At 35.9% G+C, this 26,118-nt stretch overlaps 2 protein-coding genes across 2 annotated transcripts in view; one reads left to right on the top strand and one right to left on the bottom strand.

Annotated features, from left to right (window-relative positions):
- The window catches only part of LOC113497518 (transcription factor p65-like), a gene marked incomplete in the record, with an annotated part of 38,169 nt that extends 22,233 nt beyond the window's left edge, over positions 1-15,936 (bottom strand). Inside the window, 1 exon segment of the mRNA XM_026877094.1 lies at positions 15,679-15,936. Within this exon segment, the coding sequence (XP_026732895.1) occupies positions 15,679-15,694 (16 nt within the window).
- A 4,081-nt stretch (positions 15,937-20,017) lies between these two features.
- Positions 20,018-25,730, top strand: LOC113497519. The gene is made up of 9 exons (XM_026877095.1): positions 20,018-20,275; positions 21,874-22,083; positions 22,251-22,401; positions 22,705-22,857; positions 23,318-23,381; positions 23,572-23,699; positions 24,009-24,151; positions 24,778-24,957; positions 25,291-25,730. The coding sequence occupies exons 1-9, from the start codon at positions 20,154-20,156 to the stop codon at positions 25,385-25,387; spliced, it is 1,248 nt and encodes a 415-aa protein (XP_026732896.1). The 5' UTR covers positions 20,018-20,153; the 3' UTR covers positions 25,388-25,730.
- The last annotated feature ends 388 nt before the right edge of the window (positions 25,731-26,118 follow it).

Raw genomic sequence — 26,118 nt, 5'->3', positions numbered from 1 at the left:
ATTGTGTATGTTTTTTTTGAATAAGGTTTAATTTAACAGCTCAATTACCAGCAGTTTTATAATCAGTAATCACAAACAATCAAGATATAACAAAAAATTCAAGGTTATTTTATCGTCCAAACAATTATGAACACTATTTGATTATGTCACAGAAAATTAAACAGCAGGTATGGTAGAAGGAATATCGGAATCCGTAAGCTGATTTGCACTGATTCGATGCAAGACTTCAGCAACAAATACTGGTGAAATCATTTTTATCAAAAGAAATGGTTGAGACATTCATAAACAGTCTATAAAAACAAACTTTGTGGAATTATAGACATTTTTCTGAGAAATAAAAATGAAATGATATACAACGGAGATGTAAATAACTGGACCGAACGTCTGCGTCAGTTTGTTGTTGGTGGGATGTCTTAACGTGGTTTAACATACGGAATGATAAAGTTATAACCAAGAAATATTTTACAGCTAAAGGGTAGGAATATTTTAACTGGGCAGTTGGTGTTTTAATCAGCAACACAACTGTAGTAGATATAGAAGTATCTCAAGAAGATAAACATTAGACGTACTTAAAAATCATGATTAGACCAAAATCACATTTGAAAATCGAATTTCAATTAAAGGCTATTTGATCAAACTCGAAGACGGAGGAAGATGACATGTCCGAGGGGTCACTGACCGGCTGCGACTTAGTAAATAGTGGAGATACAAATATAGCCTTAGGAAATACCGAAGTGCTAAGAAACCAGTGCTTAGTATTATTAGTTACAAAATTCGCTTAATAGTGTTTTTTTTATTATTTCCTCGTAGTAATGCAATTAAGATATTTTCATACGTGCGTTAGTACACTTAGTACAGTCACCAATCAGATGGACAGCATATACATACAAGTCTAGTTCTCTACCGTATTTTATTTATGTCACTGGGAAAATGCTACTTCGACTCTCGACTCGGCCACCTGCCGACTGCGGTCAGTACCAAAACATGTTGGGTGATCCCGAGAAATGCACGTGTTAAATAACTCTTAAACAAATAAATCCGCCTGACGAAATGATTGTAATAATAGCCTAAAGGTTTCCGGCAATTATATTAATTTCACTACAAATTAACGACAAGAAATATTCAGTGGCGCTGAAATGTGTCTATAAAATATTTTAAACAAAAAAATTATGTATAACGAGATGTAATTTAAAACAATGTAACAGGAAAAAATACAATAAGTATATCAGGCAACAATTCGCATTAGATATATTTAACGATTGTGTAGAACGATAGAATAGATACATAACGCCTACTAGACGTACACGATAAGTGGATTCAGAAGTATCATTTATCAGAGAAATATTCGAACAAATATCATCATCAACTGAATATTCATTGTCAAGCTAATAATCTTTATTTTTTAAATAACGAATCTATATTTTTTTCTAGTATAGTAAGTAACATGTTTTATAATGCATAACATGCAATTTTAAAATAAAATCTGTGAAAGTATATAATAAGTTGAGCTTCAAAAACAAGTTCCCAAAAATTACTCTCAACATATATTTTACCTATTCAACAAAATTTTGCGAAATAGGGCTACATAAAACCCTCGACTATTCGGCGCAAGCGATGACGACAGACGATATCGCACTTGTCTGCACACCTGCATTTTTTAAATGCACAGGTTTTGATTTACCCGATTAACAGATTATGCATCGTGCAGAGAAACACATCTTAACAGGATAATGGAAAACAAATACAAGTACACTATATAAAAAATATCATATTGTCCAGATACTAGTCGTCGCGAAAAGGTTTCCATTCGAGAACGAGCTGGACTTTAACAAAAGGTTTCTCCCATAAATTTTTTCGTAGTTTATTTCCAAAGCATACATCAAGGAGTATAGATTGATGAAGACATAACATCGAAGGCTACGGGGGGCTAATTTTGTGTCCACAGCCATTAATGGTTGGACTATCTTGTTCAACAGACGCGACGACAGTTTTTGAATTTAAATTTTACAAGATTAAAAGTCCATGATGTCAAGATCAAAATACCTTTGAACTTCTGTTGTTCCCACAAAGTGGCGCCAGATCAATGCCACCTGCCCACGCGCACGCGTCATGACCAGACGCAGTCTAGGCGACACTTGCGCATGTCTAACGGCAAAAATTATGATCTCGCTATTAATATTATTTGTATTAACTGTGTAAGAAATTGCCAGTGTTACTGTTTCATACCGGAAAATGTAGGAATAAAATGACATTCTTAGAAATGTTTTTTTTTCATATCCAAGTGCATGGTAAATATTAATTCAAATGGTCTGTTAATTGTTCACTTAATTGTTAATGTTGATTTGACGATTAGCACTGAATTCCTAGATTTTTCATCTATTCTCTATTTTCAATCTGTATTTTCCAGTAGAAAATTGATGTTTAAGATGCTAAACTTCCTAAACAATCGACTGTTTTTTAATCTGGATATATGTTATAATTTTACCGTCAGCCGATTTGAAGGAAATTAGAAGACCTTGAAACGGGATAAAACAAGGATTTTAAAACAGTCACTATTGTGTAACCTTTTTTTTTAAACATAATTCATTAGAGTTCACGGTTGAAACCGTGCCAGCTGTGACGGTAGGCCGTGGTTTAGTACGAATGACAGCGATATCGGTTTAGATATGACTTCACTATACAGGAATAGTTGGGAACAAAGAAACCCCAATTACTACCGTTTGAAAAGAGTTAAATTAAGAGAAGATCTGACCATGACTGCAACAATTTGGAGTACAGTAATGTAGACATTTAAAAAAATATATGACATTTCTGAAGAAGAACCATTTAACAGCTAAGCAGCAACCAACACTGGTTTCATATGAGTACGCGATACTCGTTAAAAATCTAAATATACATATACTATATTCTAAGATATAAATTGTCTCAGCCTCTTTTGCCTTAACTCATACATGTACTTATATACTTGACAAAACGCAACTCTTTTTTTACAATTGCACACAATATGCATACGCATAAACATGTACATAAACATGTATATTGTTTCAGCTGGTTGTTTTTCATACGAAAAAGTGTTAACAGTTACCGAAATATCAACGAGTCCGTAACAACTGAAAACTGTTGAATTGCATAATATGACATTCAATAAGTATACTATTTATTTATATACTGCACCATTGGATTTACCATCGTGAGTTAAATTTGCCATTGGGTTATTTCAATAATGATTTCGCAAACGTATCATGGTCATATTTTCCTGGTTGCCATTTTATGTTATCACTAAGTTAGCGATGGCTGAACAGTTTTATGCGGCCCGTGATAAGTATCAGCAAAGAGTTTATTTATAAATATGTGCCAAGTCACACTTCCTAGAAAACTATTCCGAATTGACAGAAAAAAGTTAAGTCGATGACATAGGTAAACAGAATTTCGTTCTTAATTTAAACGTAGGCCGGCTGGCTAGCATACTGGCAGTTGCATGGACACCAATAATTCCAATGAAAAGACTTGTACGCTTATTTTAAATTTTCAATGGTATGTCGAACATATCGAAATAGCATAGTTTTAAATAGACCAGACCAGCGTACAAAAAATGTCTTACAACAAAAAAGAATTACTAACAATCCTCAAAGAAAGGAAAATCAGAGTAAATCGGAACTTCAATTTTGTAGGAAACTTCCTTATGACATATTAAAGGCAACGGAATTGCGTTCATGTAATACCAGGTAGATTTTCCCACATAAATAACAATACGATACAAGTTCTTAAGGTGTCTTTATAGAGAGTGAGAACTTTTGAGACAATACATTATACACTTGTAAGGTTCGACAGAAAAGGTTGTGGTAACCAAGAACATGCTTGTTTGGTGGTTCTGTACATACAGGATTAAATTAATTCAAATTTAAAGAATATACTATTTGCGTTTGGTAACAATAACGGCTTGTGCTCAGGTAGCTGTACAGATCTGCTCATAAAATACCTCATTTGCAACACGCGCTGTTATCTAAAAGTTAACCTTTAAATTTTTGAAGGCGGTGTGAAGGTGGGTGGGTGGATACTTTTGCCCTTACACCCACAACCAAGTTTATTAAAATATAACAGATTTACATCTAGTACCAAAATATGTATCCTATTGTTTGTTGCTATTAGCTATTATAACGTCTGAATGAACTGTTCCCACAGATTTCTATGATCAAACCATTAAAACATAAATCAAGATTTAGAACGCGCAGAATAAAAGTACATTATTATGCAGTTAATTAATACACCTTAACAGTACAGTAGGTAGGTTTATACTTAGTTAAGCGCGCACTTCGATTCTTGGAATAAGAGGCCGATCAGTGTAAGAAAACAGCACCGTTTAAATAATATTATTACATAATTAATTAGTAACAGTATCTAAGTCTAGCGCAATTACTGGAAGCATTAAAGACTACGTATTGCTAAGATTACTAAGATAGTGAAAGTATTTATCGTGAAACAGCTGATAACTTATGACCCTAGTATTAATCTATCTATTACTATCGTATAACCTACAGTAATCTAATACCTGTAAAAGTTATAAGTAGTATCATTAGCGTACCTAGTGTTGATCCGAATCCCAAAACTAAGTGTAAGCCAACCCTCATATAAGACAAATAGGCATTCCTACCAGAAAAAAAAAGAGTTGCTCAGCTTTTGATTTAACAGTACGTGAAAATAGGTCTGAAGAAAACCACGATGGAAGAATTCATTCTAAGGAAACCGAGTGATTTCATAGTAGGCAATAAGGAGGGATTAACACGAGACTTGATCATAAATCATACCAGCGGACGTCTTATAATTGTTACTGTGGGACAATAAACTGTCACAGCAATACTACTTATACATAGTACACGTGACTTTGTTATTATGATAATCATTTAGATAACTGCTCGAGATAACAGTATCTATACAAATGATAAAATTGGTACGGTTCCAAACAACCTCTGTACATTTTTGACGGTGTATTAATAATCACATTTGAAATAAAAATCTATTAATTATCAAATGTAAAAACTGTTTGTGACGAAAAATGGCAATTGACGAGTGATACTTAAAACTATTTTAACTAATTATAAAACAATTTACATTGATGAGTCAGAACCCAATCGACACATATCTTTATTAATAAACTCATAGTATGGTAATAAATGATTGAAAAAAAAATCAGCTTAATCTAGTAAGTATAGAAGAATACTCCGACAAAAACATATGCCATTTGCATTTGGCAATTTGGCAATGTTTTTAGGAATCCTTCATCCGTCAGGATTTACACTAGGTCAGGTGAAAAAAGTTAAAGATTTTAATTTCTTTATTATTTTTTATGAACAGGGGGAACTACAAATCTGAATTTTCCACATTTGGTCTCTCTTTTAACAAACTTTTACTTTGAGATATTTATCATAAGTAAAAATAATAAGTTTTATCTCTTCGTAAACTCTTTGTGGCAAGTAAAATGACATAAATGACTTTGGGAACCCAAGTTTCGATAACCAGTTAGTACATAATAATTAGCATAGCTGTTTAATTAGGAGCTTAGGAAGTTAAGGTAAGACACGTTTATGCGCTTGTGAAATACGTTTGCTTTATCCTTATAAACGCAACTAAAGGTTTCCTGCGGATGCGGCATTGTACGGGGATGTAATACAGTTTTGCAAAAATTCATCATTAGTCATCAGAAAATATTTGGATGATGACGAAAATTAAGAAAACGTAGAAGAAATAATAAGAACAGGTAATTAAATGCATGAAATTATTATTCACAATATGCCGAAACTATTAAGAGTTTCTCCTAGTAACTATATCTAGTAAATTAGACGCACTCTACCATCCTGTACTTTTAGATACTCATAACTCGTCGCAGTCTCTAACACGTACGCCGTACCAACGATAAAAAAATCTATAATAATGATCTGTACACAGACCTATAAATCACTACGGATTATCAAAACTCTGACTACTATTGGTAAACACTTACATTGCAAAAAATATTAATTATCTTATTTAACATCTTTATGAAAATGCTAAGTATGTATTTAAATAACAAATATTATGGTGTACCCCGAAAAACATTAATAGGTGCTTGTGTTTTAGAACTCCTAAAAAAAACTAAAAAACCTCGAAATTTCTTTTAGATTAGGTCTGCATTTTGTCTGTTTTATACAATTCACATTAAAAGTATATATAAACTAGCTGACCCAGCAAACGTTGTTTTGCCGAATATTTTTTTTTCTAGTTGTATGTATTTTAATGCCACATCATAAAAAAAAAACAAACATTTTCGTCCAAAAAATAAAATATATTTTTTTTAGTGTGAGCAACCCGTATCATTTAGGGGTATGAAAAATAGATGTTGTTCTATTTTCAGACCTACCCAATAGGTATACAAAATTTCATAAAAATCGGTCGGAGGAGTACGGTAGCTAACATCGTGACACGGGAATTTTATATATTAGAAGAAAAGATTAGAAGATATAAAGTTTAATACAAGTACTAGAACAGAAGTTCACGCGCAGTGAACGGGGCGATTAAAACATACGCAAGCGTCAATTGTTATACTATCTGTCGATTTCCTCCGACGCAGGTCCATATTAAAATATATATAAGTCTATTTCTCGTCAATGCAAAATGATATGTAATTTTATGTTAGATTGAACCTTTGTTTGTAGTCAATCCAATCAGATAGTGATAATGGTTTGGCAATTTGGCAATGGCAATTTTATGAGACATAAGGCGAATGATAATTAAAATTAACATTGCACATTAAAATGTAATTAGCGGCTTTTGTAGTGAATTATGAAAAAAAAAAATGTATATTACTTCTATATCCTCTAACTAAAGGATCATGACCATGCATCATCAAACATTTATATTACAGATTAAAAATATTGCCGATTTGTGATGTTTTTTCCTTTTCTTAAGATTATTTGATAAGAACCGAAAATAATATTAAAATAGGCCAGTCACCAGCAGCCGTTATCAGCAAGATGTGCATTTTGGCAAGATATGTTATCATTATAACCATGTTATTCTAAAAATCTTTAAAAATATATATTATTACATCATACTTTGTAATATATAACCTGTTTTTGTAATTGATAAAAATATACATTTATAGGGGTCCTATAATGGTTTAATGATTAGATTGTCGGATTTTTTTCTTATACAAAATACTAGCTTTCCCAGAAAAACAAATGAGTTAAAGATAATAAAAAATGGGGGTGTAAAAAGTAATGTTCTCCTATCTCAATGGTACATAAGCCCAAGTCGAACCGTTTCGAAAGAGTTCAATTACGTACACCGTAATCCAAGAATTTTATATATTAGATTTAATTACTGATTTAAATATTAAAACCGCAATGTTTGAAAAGCGTACATACGTATATGTATGTATACGTAATGGGTACAATAATAGATAACTTACCAAAAATATTATCATACACAAAAAGGCCACTGAACGTATACGAAGTGCTTCTTCTTACATTCTTCATAATTAAAATTGTCTTAAATTATTATTTACAAAGCACTAAAGTTCGCACACAGTGATAAGTTTATACTCAACTTAGGATTCCCTGGCAATGGCAGAGAAATAATAGATGGTAATGTTATGACAGAATCAATTAACAATCGTATGCACTGTGCCTGCAGGGCTAGGGCTAAGTAATGTTCTGACATACTTTATCTAGACGCCGGTTTGTCGAGTGCCAACTATTCATCAAACATAATTAATATTAGTGATAATGGAGACAAGATCCTTAATTCATGTGTGGTCTTCTATGAAACGAATCAGATAAATTATCTGAGTCTTATACTATGAGCTTAGAAATGAAAACTGTCGCCACTGTGTAAGCAAGATGGTGCTCTATGGTGTGTAACGGCGTCTTGCTCCCACTGCGTCAACCGTTATTTACGAGTTGGTGTAAGAGTGATTGAAAGGCAAACATTTACAAATGTATTCTAAAATTTACATAAGCTTGACTTTAGTCCAAAACACACGTTTCTTTATCGAAGATTTAACGACTGCTCACTCATGACAAGTTAGTGTTTTTTTATAAAACAAATGTCAATAAGAGTCAGCGCCACTGATTCGCTTAAATATGAATGCTTGTTGCTATAATGGCGGCAATTTATGATTCAATTACAATAACTAACGTAATCAAACCAACTGAACATAATGATATTTTATTATCGATTTATACTTGTTAGCAAGACGTATTATACACTTCATAATATATATCTAGCTTCTGAACCCTAATAGTGAAAGTATTTAAATTGTAGTAATGAGTAAACAATTCCAGATAAAAATCAGGCTTTATTTGTACATTATCCCGCAAGAGGTCGGTCTCTAGGTCTGAGTATCAAGGTCTGAATTATAAATAATTCCAACTCATGACAATTCGATAGGTTTTGGTATCTTGTCTAATCTGGGATAAGACATTTTTGTTTTGCCTAAGTTTGAAATTTGTACTTATTGGAAGAGTTTGCCTCAAAAACTGAGAAACATGGATCACAATTTGTATTCATGAGGTGATGGGCTCGCCTGTATTCTAGTTTTAGTTTACAGGCGTGATTTGGAAAACACGTTGGCGGCGGCGAATATCCGTGACGTCAAGAGAGAGAACTGAGATATATGGGTCCTGTTCGAAGTGACGTCATTTATTCCCCGATGACGTCATACGACGGCGGGTGTTTCACGGGTCAGTTACTTGAGGGTTCCTAATGTGATTGTTACTGTTGATTCTAAGTAATATTGTATGTTTTTTTGATCTGAAAGGAGAACTTATTATTCGAAATGGCTTGGTAATTGTTTAACAACAATAATACCTTCTGATGTTTAGCATTTTTAAACATATCTTTTTATTTTCAATTGTGTTATATGCATTATTGCTGAAGACAAGTTTACCAGAGCTAGTTCCTTTTTTATAGACGTCTTTACTTATTCTTGTAAGCAATAGATTTTTATAAACAACTAGCTGTCTCGATCGATGATCACAATGCAGACAAAATACAATTCCTTTTGCAACTTCTTATTTCATTACCGTTTAAACTGCAACTGAACTCAAAATGGTTTTATTTTAGTTTTATACTATTCAGGTCGGATAGCAACGTAAAAGCTTGTCTTCGGATGAAGATACGGACCACCAGGTGTGCTCCGGGGTGGTCAAGGATAGAAGGTTGTTACGGTATTATGAAGGTTCGAGTGAAAAAAATATGTTTTGAGTCGTTGGAAATATATGTATTATGTTTTGCATGTGTATTGGTAATAAAAAAAAAGGCGTAATAAGTTTTTTTTGCCAAGCAGACGTAGAAAAAAAGGAAAACATGGTCGGGGAAATATATAACGTTGCCGTACTTAAGTACTATGCTAAATATTAACAAGGCAGGTAATAAATTTAATTCATTAACTGAAAGATATAAGTTTAGAACTCTGTTTGTTTAACTTGAATCTAAACCAGCAAGTAAAATTATGAATCTTAGCATTCAGATGAGACCGGACTTCAATACATTTCTGTCAAAACCGGTTGAAATACAAGTCTGGATATCAGAATTAAAACAAACTACACTGAATTAATTCGCCTTACGTGTGTCATGTCCAACACTGTATAAGAGCGAAAAGGAAAAAATGCCAATTTCTTCCATAAAATCAAATAAAAACATATCTCTCCTGATCCATCAAATTTCAAAAGCAAATATAAAACTATAAGCATGAAAAGAAAACGACAAAAGGAACAAAAAGGATGCATAAGCGATAACTTGGGATAACGTGTAAAGCTGATGATGTGGGTAGCAGGATACCACGATTCATCTTCAACTCACAGCTCGTAACGTATTGTGCAAATACATGCTCAAGTGTCAGATTATCGTAACAGTATTGTTACATAATGGACTATTTCCTCAATTTTAGCAGATTTTAACATGTTCAATATTTCGATGAATTCTGTTACTATTCGGGCCAACTGTGTTTGATTTGCAGTTATGAATGAATCGATATACCGAACCAGAAATGATTATGAATGCAACCATTGTGTAATAGATTTGCCACTTGGCGTAGGAACATTTAATTAAAGAAAATGTTATAATATTAGCTTCACAGTCCTGAAAATACGATATTTAAACTTACTGCTTATCTAACACATTTTCTGGAGTGCATTGCTAATCATGATGCATGCTTATGTGAAAACAGCGGAGGGGTCAGACATCCAACTAAAAAAAAACGTGTTGACGCCTATGGTTTTTTTTTTTAAGAAAGTGAATTTAATCAAGCGTTCCGAGGAAATAAGAAAAAAAATATATACAGCCATGTTAATAAAAACCGGGAGCATACCGCATGAAATCGTCATTTAAGTGGCTTGGCAATAAAGTATAGCGGTAACGAGTGCTTATATTAGAAAATAGGCTTTATTACAATGCATAGAGGATGCCACAGACTCTTTTACTGCATACAAAGCGACTTGTATTGTTATATTAACATTTCTGAATCCATAAGCGAGACTGTCACCATAATTGTTATTATACCTGTCTCCTGATTTATAAATGGCATCAAATATTACTGACGGATCTTTGCATATCATTTATATTATAAACGGCAACGGCCTTTGCCGTGGTTGTAAGAAAATAATTTCTTAATATCCTTGAGATTTTAACTTCACGTTCTTAGGACGTTTTGTTTAACTAAAACTTCAATGGTAACATTTGTTCGTGACATAAGACCCTGAATTTTGCTCCCTACATATCTTGATAAAGTAATAAAACAATATAGATATGTACAGATATGATTGATAAACTGTAATAGGTTGAAATGAGTAACAATCATAGAAATCTAAATAACAAGGTAATAGAAGTGCCAACGCCGCGTGACCTTGTCGCCACACTGGTGTCTTGGACGACACCAGCGCGCGAACTTACGCTCAGTCGCTCGCGGAACGTCGTCACAGCAAGAACCACTAAAAATGGTGTTTTGCGGCGTTTCTCAGGCTGGAAATTCATCTGCATCGTGTAATAACATAAATAAATAGATAACATTTTATCGGTAAGTAAATTATTGCAGTAATATTGATGTTATTGCAAAATTAAATTTCAAAACATAACCTTCATTATAAACCATATTTATATCGCACCATCCTGCAACAATTGCATTCTTTACTAATCATTGCCTCTGCAGTAAGAGACTTACAGAAATGCACCGTTGTAAAAAGAGAAATGTATAACGAAAAATAATATTTATCAATGCGATCGTATTTGTAGTGGTACGGCCGCACATAACTGTCGGAAATAGTGATGTGGTTAAGTGCGGACAAATTATCCAAAATTAACATTGTATACGAAAAGTAACAATTTTAATAGTCGTTTGTTTTTGTGAACATATTATTGAATATATTTTTATTTCAGAATCCCGCAGGTTGCAAATAAATACAAAAGACAAGTGGATGACTACCACGGGTAAACGAAATTGGTACCCTACAACTTAGGCCGAATATACACTATGAAATTAGTTGCATGCTTGATAACTTGCCGCCCGCCGCCGCCCGCGCCCCTCTCCATTTTTACGGTTCGGACCGCGCTCGCAACTGAATGTTTCAAAAAGTACGCCTTGCGCTATAGCATAGCATTGAATAAAAATTGCAATTTAAACTTATCCAAATCTCATAAATACCTATTTTTTTATTATGAACGTTTACTAGTCATTCGATACATGAACAGGGCTGCTTTTGTAAGACGACTAAAAAGTCACCGTATATACCAAACCTACCTAGGTACCAAGTATTTCTTAATAATATTTTTTTTTGTCAACCGACACTTAGAGAATTTTTTTTTGTAAGTGGGTACATATTATAATGTAATCCATAGAAGAATACAACAAAAAACATTGTCACTCATAATTTCGTCTTTCATTATATTTCGGATCCGTAGTCAATCCCTAGTGTAGTTTACGTAATCACTACAACTAATGCAAAAAAATGCAATGACTGTGTGAGTTAGTAAATCCATACAACGACAAAGTCAACCTTATTGCATTAGACGTACGGCCTAGTATTGTTTGCTTGGTCTTCTCGATGTTAATGTTTGCGTGATTGCGTAGTTATTTGCTGTGAATGTGTTGAAGCCCCGCCCACCGGCGACATGCGTTTCGATAGATCGCCGCGGTATATGCCATTTCTATTACCTTGTTATTTAGATTTCTATGGTAACAATGTACCGAAATTATCTTTACAAAAGTATTGCTAACTCGTCAGGATATAAATAAAGGTGACAAGTAAAAACTAAGTTTGTTACATAAATATTAATGGCCAACACGAAACGGAGGTTCTATTTTTAGCATAGCGTGATACACTTGCATAATTATGTTAGGGTCTCGAAGTAAAGGGTGAAACCCTAGCATTATGTGCCCTTCATGTAAAATTAATTGGCGATATGTGTTGAGGGTGTACTAACCAACAACTCAGGTTTTATTGTAAAGCTCTAGATTTCCAACCAACTTCAAAATGGAGGACATGATTTTGTTGATTCTTTTTTTTAATTTAACGTGAACTAGCTGTCAATGGGTCCCATTAATCCTAACAATTAGAAGTTCTAGTGTCTAATACTCTGTCATATAATATACTTAAATAATTTTAAATTAACGCATTTTGCAGGTCTTAGCATTTGTCGTAGCCCATTAGTCTGCTAGTCTAGTGCTGGTCTAGATACAATGCGTAAGGTATGTCAGATGAATGAAAATAAAATATTGTGTCTGATCACGACACCTAAAACCATTCTTCTTATTAGTAAAAATATGAATGTAAACTATTCATATCCCTTATCAGTATCTAGTTTTCAAAAAAAATCTTTAGGAATAATAATAATCTAATAGTCTTATTTCTTGGGTAAATTTACGAAATATCCTAAAGTATTTTCTATGAAGTATAGTTCAAATGATAAAAAAAAATACCACCGTATATTGAACTCGGTATCTGACTAAGGCCCCTCCAATATACAGGAGAAATGAGGATTGTTTGCACATTGAACATGACTACTGCTACACCACTGTATCCTTGTTGATTGGCCAATGATACAAGGATACACATTATAAATGAAACACTTTTTTCAAACGGTAATTAAAATACTCATAGCACATACCTAAAAAGTGTATTATTTTTCTTAAAACTTCATCAAAGTTTGTCATCTTGTCTGTTATTTTGATATTGTTTTGTTCCATTCACTTAAACAAATCACTGCTCTTAGATCCAGTGTTAGCAGGCACAGTGTTCAACACAAACTGTTACTTTTAATGACATTTTAGTTCATTTGCGTCTGGATAGTATGTTCATGAGCATGAGATAACATATGAATATCCGCACAGTTATCAACTATAAATAGTACTATAAATAAAGTTTGGTTAATTCTGAGCATTCTTTAATTTGATTTACTCAAAGATTTTATGACCATACCATTTTTCAAATAGCTTAAGAATTAACAAGATATTTTTGCTGTTAAAAAGTGTTATATTCAAGTACATGACTTGAATTGTACTGCACAATGTAGCATGTACCTTTGTCATAACTTATATCCCCTATGTGTTTGTGAATAACAAGGTACCTACATCTAGTAATTATTAGTCCCAGGTAATAGGGGTCAGTCTAAATATATTTGTCATAAGCGTCAAGACTGGAGTGCTTTTTCCTGTAAAATTTCTATTGCAACTGTGTTTCTAAAAAACAAAGTTTTAAGCAATAAGAGTTGTTAAAAAATGTTGAAGTCCGAGATTCAATTAGTTTTGGATTATCAAAAAATTAATCATTAAAATCAATTCATAAACAGTGGAAATAATAATATTTCCAAAAAGGAACAACAGTATTCTAAAAAAAAAAACAAGATATAAATGTTAGCTAATTATTTACCATATTTGTGATAGCTATACTGTGACTAACATGTGGGTGTGCAAAATGTCTGTTAAACAAGATTGTGAAATTTGCATGAAATGCACACCATAAAACCATAATGATAGAATCAAAAGCCGGTAAAGCTAATTAGACAATTGTTTAATTTAAAAATGAATCAAATGCTGAAAACTAAACAATATATTCATGTCCTCACTTGACACGTTTCGAAGATAAACTAGTTAGTAGAATAGCCAAATAGCCCAGAATTATATAATTTGGTAACTAAACTACCTATCAAACAAACACCTGTTGCGTTGGTAAATAGTGCGGAGTTTATGCGGAGCAGCTACTGTTGCAAATATTACAGCACTTGGGATTAACTACTAAAGCTACTTGAGTATTAATAATTACTGCATGTATCACTAACAGGACTAATACTTTTGACAATCTAAATAGAAGAGAAAGATGGTGAATAAGACTTGCTTAGATTCTACTAAGAGTTCAGAAGAAGTTCAGAAATTATTACTTATACTCTTATAGAATCTTATGATTCTATAAGAGTATAAGTAATAATTCACGAATAACTCGGAACCCATAACAAAAAAAAACCATTTTAGTTGATAGCTACAACTAAAAGGTTCAGAATTTTTAATTTATTTATAACACAGTCTGTATTGCTAGTCTAAAAATATATTTTAACCTCATCATCAATGTTTTGCCATATTGTAAAATAACATTGGAGCTAAAACTTATAATTAAGATAATACACCTGAAAATTTATAAGAAGACAAAACCTGATAAATATCAAGATTATTTAAAACAAACTTAGTGAGTTATGCAAATCATTGACATTAGCTCAGTATTATGTTAGTGCAAATGGTGTAATTAAGTAGAGACAAAGTTCTTTGAACTTCACAAATGGAGCTCAAGGTTGAAAACATTGAGAATTATAGCAAAGAGGTTATAAATAACTAAGCTTTGATTATTAACTGTTGTAGATCTCAGTTGTAGATCAAAAAATAGATATAAAACAAACTATGAATAATTTAGGCCTTTAAAGCCTTTTTATAAAAATAGAAGGATAAAAATAAGTTGGATATAGTTTAGAATACATTTTTTTTTAAAATTTTGTACACAAGAATAAAACATTATTTCATGCTTATTTTTGTGATCACAGAATTTAGAGCACAATAAAAGTTTTAGTAATTTTTGGCCCATCTTCATGATGACTGTTGATTTACTTGTAAAAATATCAACCCACAAGCAATTAATGATAAAATGGGTTGAATACCTACATTATTGACATTAATTTATTGTCGGTAATCAAAGCCATAGAGAATAGAAAGAAATGAAAATAAATAGGTATTATAAGCTGTTTCTATGTATGTACGAGTGAACGGATCTTAGCTAAATATAGATCCAGATCCGTCGAAGTTCCGACATAATGATTTAAGTGTTTTGGAGACAGAGTGAAGATGCAAATAGTTCAAAATAAGTAGAAATTAGTGTATTATTACGTTATGAAAATAACTAAACGCACATCGAAAGCAGATTTAATATTCTACAGTGTGCGGCCAGCTTTTAAGATATAAATAGAACATACACTCAACCACCCAGCTAACTAGAACATTAAGAAGCTACACAGTACAGTACTGGCTGAAAATGCACCGAAATTGACCAGACTCGGCTGTATAATCCGTTTCCTTTGCTTTGTATACGTGCAAACAACTAAGTGCAGTGACGAATCGCCAAAAACATAAATGTATGGCATATTACATGCATGTTGTCCGCAGTTTACCTCCGACGTTGTCCATGGCACTGTACGAATAGGCCGCGGGCCGCGGACACCTCACATCGGTCCTTCCGCACGCGACAATATCAAAACGCACATTTATATAAACTTCGTCGTAACTCGTTTTGGTTTAAAACTTAACACTTGCCACTTTTATAGTGTACTTTGATAACTTTTATATGCACTATAGCTCACTTTTTAACTTAATTCTGAGAGACTGATTTAATAACACACACGATATACTTCACAAATTGTAAACTATAGACGTACCTCCAGCATGAATGATCCTATAATAATAACTGTGAACTGTTTCTTCGCTCTCGCTCGTCCAAGGAACTAGTTATCAAGGTCTCTCGTCTCGACGTAGTGTATTTTTCAAGTTCCAAGAATTGTCACAGATAATGTCTCGAACTCTGACACTATATTGCAAACGCGCGGCACAAAATTTGATAAATCCGGCTAATTAAATAAGCAAAGAATATTCAGGTAACAAACGTATAGTCGCGAAGTAACACTACTCCGGCTAGTGAACGTCAAAAACTCTAATGATAAATCTCAATAGTGTGCATGAGCACCCGACATCACACAAGCAACAACTGCCGGCGATTGGCGGCGCTAAGTGTCACATGGCGGCTGAGTGACGTACGCGGAATTGCGAACATAGCGCATGCGTACAGTGTATTCAAAACTTTATTCCATAAGTGCGAGTAGAAACACAATAGCGGTAGTACTGTTCTAGCCGTCTATAACCGTACCGGTGCTTTGCTACGGTTTCCCGCCAAAATTAAACAACATTTTTCTTTAGAATTTAATATGTATATTTAGTTATTGTGTTTTTAGTTGTTGACAGATGTTAAATGTGATTTATTAAACAAATATCATTGGTTTTAGCCTCAGTTCTTTCATTCGAATTAAAATATATTCATTCCTAAAACATTATCGTACTTTTGGGTAGGTAGGCTACCTACTTATAATTTTGTTTATCTGTACCTACCAAATTCCGTCTAACTTGTAACTTCTGCGTACCAAATTTCTTTCGAATCTCAAAATAAAAAATATTAATGAATTATGGAGGTACCCACATACCTAAAATACAGCACTGCACTTAAATCAGCAACGTTGCAGTTAAATTAAAATCTAGTGTAGTTCAATAAATATTAAAATCAATCAATTGTTCCAATTCCTTAGACAAAAAAGTAAAATTGAGACCTACAAAAAAGGACTGCGCTACTTGGCGACGAATTCAAATAGTTGGATACAATTCTATCATTTCTATCTACACGACTATAGAAGAATATAATGTAGGTCTGAGATAAAGAATCAAGTAATTCTAAATCTATGCTGTAGGTATACTCTATGATAGACGAGTAGGACCTAGCAGGTACTATTGTGTGTAAACTTGTACAGTGAACCAATTGGGAAATTACTCGTAGGAATAAATATGTTAAGAGCCCTTTTCCTCCAAAAACAAGTATGAGTCATCTAAGGTCTGAATAAACGTAGCGTAATGTAGGGTGGTAAGGGGTGTGGGGTGCGGGTTCGGGGATAGGGAGGCTCCATTTCAGGAAGTTTCAGAGCGCGGTGACTCACTCGGTGCGTTACGCATCTTGAAATATTTACGAATTTGTACAGACACTGCCTTGCCATTCAACCTTATTATAAGAATGGTGGGAAGATGAGTCATCTTCATACTGACGCTCTAATATTATTTTATTAGTCTCGTTATAGACCAACCACGGTTGTTTCGCAAATTGGGGGAGGCGTATGTCCAACAGTAAACCTTGATTACTGTTGGACATATGTTGGTGCGTACACAACTGGACCACCTCCGTGGTCGAGTGGCGTACGCACCGGTTTCAAGGTGTCGCTAGCTCTGAGGTCCCGGGTTCGATCCCCGGTCGGGTCAATGTAAAAATTGTCATTTCTACATTGTCTCGGGTCTGGGTGTTTGTGGTACCTTCGTTGTGTCTGAATTCCATAACACAAGTGCTTTAGCAACTTACTTTGGGTTCAGAACAATGTTGCCCGCATTTATTTATTTATTTGATAGGCTGAATTGATTGATTGATTGGTGGTAGAGTGCATTTCTACAATTAAGGCCTAATAAGGCTGCAACACACTTATAATCCGAACTAAGCTAGAAGCTAGTTTCTCTGAATGTAATAAGCAAGAAGGAAAGTACACACACCTCCGGGAAAAGGTGCAGAAAGCATCCCTGCTGTTGCATTACAGTAGTGCTTTTGGTTGTTATCTCTGCCTTTGTAAAACGAAGTTCCACTTACTTGCCTAGGCTAATCATACATTAGAGATGATTCGAAGAGAATGTGTCCAGCCAGGCGTAATGCTCAAAGTATGCAAAGTCAATACAGATGTTCCTGAAATCCATAATGAGCTGAGTCGACTCTACACTCCTACCTAATTATCTCCACTAGCAGGAATCTGCTGATCTTCAATTCCACTCTCCAGTGTACTGGGCCTACCTAAATTGCGATCTATTTGGTGATAGATTCGCGGAATTAAAGATTACATGCCTATGTTTTTGTGAAAACCATCATATTTAAATAATAATTAGTAGCTGTATATGAATTTGCAGTTTTTTCTTATTTTGTTATATAAATGAAAAATTAAATAAATAGAAGAATAAAGTTAGTAGGTACCTGCAGAGTCCTTGCTTGTGTTCAGGTGTTGTTAGCAGGTCCTGGTCGCTGTTTAGCCCCTGCACCCTCACACAGCCTGGAACCTGTTGTATTTCCGTCACGGCGGCTCCTCATGCCGATTAGATCAAACAAAAACGTTCAGTAATGAGTCAGTGTCGGCGGCGGCGGGTCGCGAGGCGCGCGTGTTGCGTGCGGCGCCGCGCACCGACGCGACGCCGGCTAGCCTTATACCCAAACGCTAAATTAGACCAACCCTCAGCCAACCCCTGCTACTCCGCATTATTTAATATTTACGCAATACGGTGACGTGGCGGATGCATGTGCGAACTATCGGCTGGGAATCATGGCTTTCTGTTTGCTGTAATATTTCCAGTCGCTGGTTCCCCTTCTAAAGATTTGTTGAATAATATTTTGGCCTCAAACTGTCCCACTGCACGATAAATACTAATATGTAACCCTTATCGTGAGCAACGTACTCGCTCGATTATAATTCGAAAGTTGGTTAAGGGCATCGTGTTGTATTTATGTATAAGTAGTTCTTACGCCATGCAGAACTTATTCGCATACAAATTAGGGGTAAAATCAGCTGAAATATTATTCGTAGATACAGAGACACTCATGTAGGAATCGAACCTGCAACATCTAAAGTTGAGCACTTCATTTCCTTGGTGTTCGATACTTATTCAAAAGAAAACAAACCTTTGACAATACTGTTGACGTCTTCTTACCCTTTTTTGGGAACATGTAGGTACCATGTATTTAGTAAGTAGCACTAAATTAAGTAGTAGCGGGAGCGCATTCAGCATCTGGACAGATCGGCTTCTTTATTCTTCAGCATGCCTAATTCGTCAGAAGATCCCTTGTAGTTGTTGCCGGATCTATAAACAGGAAAGCGAATCATATGAGAATTGAATTGATAAAAACTTGTGGTGTTATTTCCCAAGGATTTTTTTTTATTTTAAACACAAAAAAGGCCTAAGTTATGATTACATTAAAGCGTAACTTATGAATGTAGATTATCTGTAACAAAAAGTGTGTAAGTAATAAAGTATGGGTGTTGGCGAGTGGTTCCTTGCCCTGTGCGTCACGCAGGCGACGCCGCGGCTGTGGCGGTGTCGCCGCACGCCAGGCGCCGCCGCCACGGCCGACGCCTGTGCCACCGTACTTTACTTTTTAATAAGCTTTCATACTTTTGTACTATGACAGTCTGGTTGGATGGTATAGTCATTAATTGTCGGTTTCAATAAAGGCTATTGTAAAACATTTAGAAAGTTTAGTTTTATTTCAATTAAAACCTGTGGGCAAGTCTTCGAGTACTTTTCTGTTTCTGACAACAATCGGATCCGTATGTAACAAGCAATTAAAAATAGGCTGTAGGTCGTTGTGGCTGTAGCCGCGTAGCCGTAGCATGTAGCAATACTAACGATCTCGTAGAAGACGACACATGGGCGTGTTATTTTGCTTAGTCATTTTTTTTTAATTATGCCAATATCTAAACAACCATAGATCAAGTTGTTTTATTAAAATCTTGATTGTTATAAATTAAATATTTGGTTAAGGTTGTGTACCGTAAGTAGAATTACAAATCATCTACATAACACACCTTATCGTTACACGGTGTACCTACTCTAAACTTAGCCACCAACACAACCAAACAAAAAAGGAAAAAAAACAACAATAATTTCAAAAATATTTTCGAATCTATGTCACCTAGACTTACCAAACTGTCAATTACTAAACGCTTCTCTGAAAACAGCCATAAAGTCTATCAACCATAAAACTTGTACTAGGAATTGGAGGAAAGGGGTTATTGACGAGTGGATAATGCCTGAGCAACTGTTGAAGGTGCCTCGCAGCGCGTCGCCGGTGGCGCGCGCCGGCGCCGGCGACATATCGGAGCGCGAGCTGTCGCGAGAACGGCACAACCTGCAGACCACGCCGCCCGCGTGAGTATACTTCACTGGAATACCGGCGACGATGCCAATACCTCACATTATTATTAACAAGAAATGGGAATTGTTCCCTATTCCCCCATTGCTATTAAATTGTAGTGTCTGCCGTCGTGCGATGTAGTTTGCTTGGCACTTCCTAGGCCTGTGCTGAAGCAGCAATATACATGAAAAAATTTAAAAGTTTTACGAATCCTTGACATACAGTTGATGAAGAAAATGACTCAGTTAGATTAACTTTTTTTAGCACAAATCAATTCGAACGGATAAGACATTGCGTTCATAAGTTTTGTTACTTAGCCTAAATTGTATAACCTACCTCTGCACAACCACACAAATTTTAATAGGACACAAGTATCTTATCAAACAATAGAAATCACAAAACGAACAATCGAACATACAATACTTAGCAAAACTATTTGGCTCAAAGAACAACATAAATTACTTACAAACTATCCGAATAAAGATTAGTAGTATTACCCTAGTCCCCAAACTCTCCAGTGTGGACGCTCTGCCGTCTCGCAGTCTGCCAGCCACTAGCACTCTTACACAAACGTCTGATGAATAGCTTCGTCAAAACAAGTATGAATCCGAATAAATTGAAGTAATTCGACAGTCTGCTTCCAAATGTTTGGGTTATTCCGATGCTTTATCTGTCTTCAATTTGTTGACCGGATCGAGTAGTATCTAGATATGATAATAGACTTGTTTTTAACAATAATTTCTATAAAAAATGGGGCTAAGACACCTGTGACTTATATTTAGTTTAGCGATGTCGCTATACGCAGTTTTCTGCAAAATCTCACTTTCATAATGGCAATAGAATTGCTTCAGCTGCTCATAGTAGGTACAAACACTTCTGGTGGAACAACACTCGTCTACTAGAAGCCTCAAAATTTTAGATCCACGATTCTCAGAATAAAGATAGCTGTTGCGTAGAGTTTAATGGTTTCCAGGTTTAATCCCGACAGAATTAAGTTCTGTTATCGAATTAAGATCAAGTTGTTACTCTTGAATCCGACTCTAACGCTAATTCGTGCAGAGGGACGAGTGAGAACTAAGACTAAACTCTAAAGATTCTGATAATACTCGATCACTACTTGACCTTGGTTTGGTTCGCTAGTACCATTTCAGGACCGAATCGCCATAAAAAAGACCCAAACCAGTTTTGGGACCTAAGCCTGCAGTTTAGGTCTCAGTGGCAGTTCCTTACATGATACGTCTTAGGTAATACTAGCATCGCAACATATTATTAACGGTGGGAAACTACGCAGCGTCGACAATAGGTAATTTTCCTTAAAATAATAATAAGCTTACTCAACAGTGAAAAATAAGGTAAATATGATCTATTACACAAATGACATAACAAGGAAGATGTTTTATACAATGCTAACTGGCGCGGAGTACCGAAGAAAATGTCTTCTCAGCCAGTTTGAAAAGAACAGCTTGGAGCCTGGATAAAACACTACCACTAATTTACAGTCACCTTCTATAATAAGGACGTTGCGTTGTCGTCTTGGTGTTAAAGCGAGACGGTGAATTGAACGGCGCACAGCCACCTCTTTCTTTCACTAATCAACCCCTACGTTCTTCAGCCGCGTCCAACCAGCTCACCCGAAGAAGCAGCTGTTCTCGGCGCCTGTCAACAAGTTCACAGCCAAATGGTGTCCCCCGAGCCCCAACCTCGCGCGGATCCGGAGCTGCCTCGACGAGTTTAGGCTGCAGGAGACTCCTGTCAGGCCTTCTGCTGCCAAGGCCTCCTCCATGGAAGATTTGACGCCTACCAAGCGGATCAAGATTAATAGGTGATTTTGTGTCTTGAGGTTTAAACAGATTTTCCCTTCATACGTTACTAAATAGTATGGTGTACTTTTAATGCACTTATTTAAAATACACACTACCTGTACAAGTTATTATATGAAATCATAGGTATTAACGACAATTAGTGACTCATATTAAGTAATTGTTCCAGGAAGGAGGGTTTGCCAGTGGTGCGCTCCCCTGGGGAACACGTATTCACCGAAGAGGCCGCAGCCACGAAGATCTGCAGGTTCATGCTGGTAGCAGCCTGGCGACGACGCAGGGAAGATGTTAGATGCCTCCGCAAGACTTTGGAGACTCAGGTTTGACTATACATACTCATGTTTGTACTCACCAATGGTCCCCAGACTTTTCATCCCGTCGATTCATAAATGTTTCCTGTTCGAATTCTTGTTTAGGTAAAGGTAAAGTTATACTTCAGGTATTATTTTAAGTAGTATAAGGTCAAGGTATTTCAAGTATAGTTATAAGGTGAAAGAATGCGACGTTGGTGAATAAAATTCGTTGTTACCGAATTATCATATCTATAATTAATAATCTCCCACAACTTGCTATCTAATTTTCTAAAATCGAGTTCAGTTTCACTAAGCATGTGTTATCTACAGGTGTTGTACTCGGAGCGTCTTCGCATACAAATCTCAGCTCTGAAGTCTTTGCTGGATTCCGATAACTCGAAGGTGCGGATGGCGATGCGCGAGCTGGAACGACTCAAACAACTACTGAGGGACAAAGAGCTGGAAAAAGCGGTGCTGGAGCGAGTGAGTACCAAACCAAAGTAAATTGACAATTTATATCCGTGTTGCCTGATAACTGAGCTTAACTCAGTTGTCAATCTCTTTTCTTTTATACAACGAGCTACTTCCTCTTTTGTCTCCCGCTTACTATGGGTGGACATGGAAATTTTTTGGTTACTCCTCATTTTTACTATTTCTGATTAATTTCATTGCAGGTTCCAAGGCAGTTGATTGTGTCCCTTGGGACACACCGAACTTTAGTGTTTCGGTGGTCGTTTTTTTTCATTACAGATCCTGGCTTACAGGAGTTGCAATGACGGGCATTACTATGTAGCGGGCTAAACCAATGTAAAAACTGTCATTTGATTATTTCCTATCGGGACATAAAAACTAGACTGCTTTGTCTTGTCGTGACGACGATATTTGTATATGTAGTGGAATCTGTAATCTGTGGATAAGTCTAAATCGAATTTATTTATTACAGGAGAAACTAGCTTTAGAAGATGACGTCTGTGCCGCAGAAGATCGTGCTTCGGAGATGAGTATTGGTAAGCGATATAAATACAAGAACCTTTAAAATTTAATCGTCAAATCGAACGCAACTATTTTTAAACGACATAACTCCGTCTAAGTCAAAATCGGTTAAAAATATTTATAAATTAGCTAGCCGCTGACGTAGACAATACTTTCTTTAAACTTGCAGCTTGTTTTACTGATCTTTGCATGTCTGTTGTGTAGGCTGGCGTAACTGCCGCAACGAGTTGGACGGCGTGCGCGCGGCGGCCGCTGTGTGCGAGCACGCGCTGGCGCTGGAGCGGGCCGCGCACGCAGACACGCTCGCGGCCAGGGACAACGCGTACGACAGGGTCAGTATACTTCGACATCAACAAATGAACAAAGGCAATTTGTTAGCATAAAAAATTCCATTGCATAGATTTAATTAGATATCCCGCTTGCTTGAAATTCGCGAGTTGATAGTTCTGATCATTGACTGAATTTGACGTTACGCTGACTGAATTTGTCGTCATTATCTATTCGAACTAGCCGTTAACTAGATGAGTAAAATAATTAAGCTTCAATCATTGTAATTGTGTTCATTTTCAAATAATTTATTTATACATTACATACGAAACACAAACCGCATTTGACTATCACTATAATATTACCTTTTTTAGCTGGCAACCCTAGAGGACGATTTAGCCCAGCACGAGGAGTTACTCGCATCCGCGGAGGCCGAGGTGGCGGCGCTGCGGCGCGAGACTGACGCCAAGCAGCGCGAGCTGGAGGAGACCAGCGAGCGACTGGCGCAGGAACAAGAGTACGTTACATTGACCTTCGAAAACCTGTCTGGATAGTCTCCACAGACAATGTTTTATTTAAAAGCTTGTAGAACTATCAGATGGTTTGTTTTTTTTTCTGAAAATGTCTGTGTTAGGTATCTTTTGAGTTTTTTAAGTATTCGATTTAAGTTATTGATGTTTAAAACTTCCTATAGTTCACCATGACCTTATTCCAACTCGTCTAGTAAGTTTGATAAGGTAAGTTCGGCATAGATCATTTGACTGCACGGATAACCGAGTGATTGAGGTTACCGGCCCATATCCACAGTCGACGTGTCGCTGGATTGATCTTCGCGTAGGACAAGAGTTTGTGTAAATTACGAATGCTTGTCCTTAGTCTTGATGCCTTTGTGCATGTGACTTTAATGTTTGGGAAACTCCCCGCAGCATATGGAATTTCCTTACAACGGGAGTCGTTTATAACAAGATCAGATCAATCTCTTTAAAAAAAACGACTCCCGCAGTAAGGAATTCAATCCTTGTGTTGCGGGGGTTTTACAAATATACAAATCACGTGCACAAAGACACCGACTCAGATCAAGTATGAGTGGATCCCACAAAAGCTTGTCCTGCGAGCACGTGTCCTGTGAGGTCGGTCGGGCAGGGCGCGGTCCCGCTGCTCGCGCGAGTGCGCGTCGCTGAGCGCGCGCGTGTCGCTGGCGGCGCGGGAGACGGGCGCGCTGCGGGCCGAGCTGGACGAGCTGCGCGCCGAGCTGCTGCGCATGCGCCACGAGCTGCAGCTCACCAGGGAGCAGCTCGACTGGTGGCCCAAACCACTCACCAGGTTAGCACCTAGCATTATCCATAAACATCACTACTAACTTCCTTGCTATTTGTTTTTTTTTTAACGCTCTTTGCTCAGACGAAAAAGGGGAACAAAGTGACTAGATTTTCATCACGGTCGAGCTTTAACTAAATACTGAAATTTTATGTCCTAGTTAAGTTAACCTACGTAACTGTGATTTTTTGTCCTCATTAATTATTTTGGTAAAAAAGGAAGAACATTACCAAATCTGTCTTTTTCAACTCTCCCTCATACTCAACTCCCACATACTTTTGGTTTAGCTACGTTCTGTACTATAGAACCTATTCCAATACTAAAAACTTAACATTACAGGATGCTGGGCGTCGCGAGGTCCTGGTTCCGCCACCCCAAGACTGTTCCGGAAGCCATCCTGTGGACCCTCATACCAGCCAGGCATGGTATCCCATAAAACATATACTGCCCCCTTCATATTTCCTTTATATACCGAATTTTACGGCCCGAAGACTCCTTTTTGATAAAACTCCAATTTTATCCTTACACATTGTTAACAAACAGTTATAAATGTGACTGTACCTGCCTGTTAAAGAGATTCCCTATTTGTATAATGCTATGGACTATGGTAATGTTTAGTAGACTTTGCATACTTTTATACAAGGTAAGTTTGGTGAGTATTTTATTTTATATAAGAAGTCAGTATTTTAGATAAACTATTGTAATTTTAATGTTCTAATACTTCTTGGATACTTTTAAGTGACTCTTGTTATTTAGTTTTAATAAAAAAAGCTTGAAAAATATTCCAGTTTGTTTCATTTTGTGAGGTTGTCTTAACCATTGCAAACAGTCAACAACAAAATGGTATGAACCCCAATCAATATTCAAAACACACAACACACGATAAATCTGATTGCTACAAGATGTTCTTTTTTAGATTTCACACCTTAATAAGTGATCACTAATTGTGATGGACACCAGATGGCTGGGCAGCGTGGGCCAATCGTGACCAAACACTGCACATAATGTACCATCATGGGTTATTATTATACCAGCAATCACCTTCCACATTTTCAGTCAATGACTATTGAAAGACAATTTCGACGTCATCAATTTATTTCAGTCTTACATTTCTAAACAACAATGTTTCAACTACAAAATATCAACATTTGGAATGGTTCCTATCAC

The sequence above is a fragment of the Trichoplusia ni genome, chromosome 9 (assembly GCF_003590095.1).
Source record: "Trichoplusia ni isolate ovarian cell line Hi5 chromosome 9, tn1, whole genome shotgun sequence".
NCBI classification, from domain to species: domain Eukaryota; kingdom Metazoa; phylum Arthropoda; class Insecta; order Lepidoptera; family Noctuidae; genus Trichoplusia; species Trichoplusia ni.
The sequence above is the reverse complement of the archived record's forward strand: the minus strand, read 5'-3'. Positions and strand labels throughout refer to the sequence as shown.

Excerpts from the sequence above, each read along its gene's own strand:
- LOC113497519 (XM_026877095.1), top strand. The coding sequence starts at position 20,154 with ATGCCTGAGCAACTGTTGAAGGTGCCTCGCAGCGCGTCGCCGGTGGCG. Across the intron at positions 22,084-22,250 it reads AAGCGGATCAAGATTAATAG|GAAGGAGGGTTTGCCAGTGG; the intron begins GTGATTTTGTGT and ends TAATTGTTCCAG. Across the intron at positions 22,402-22,704 it reads GCAAGACTTTGGAGACTCAG|GTGTTGTACTCGGAGCGTCT; the intron begins GTTTGACTATAC and ends TGTTATCTACAG.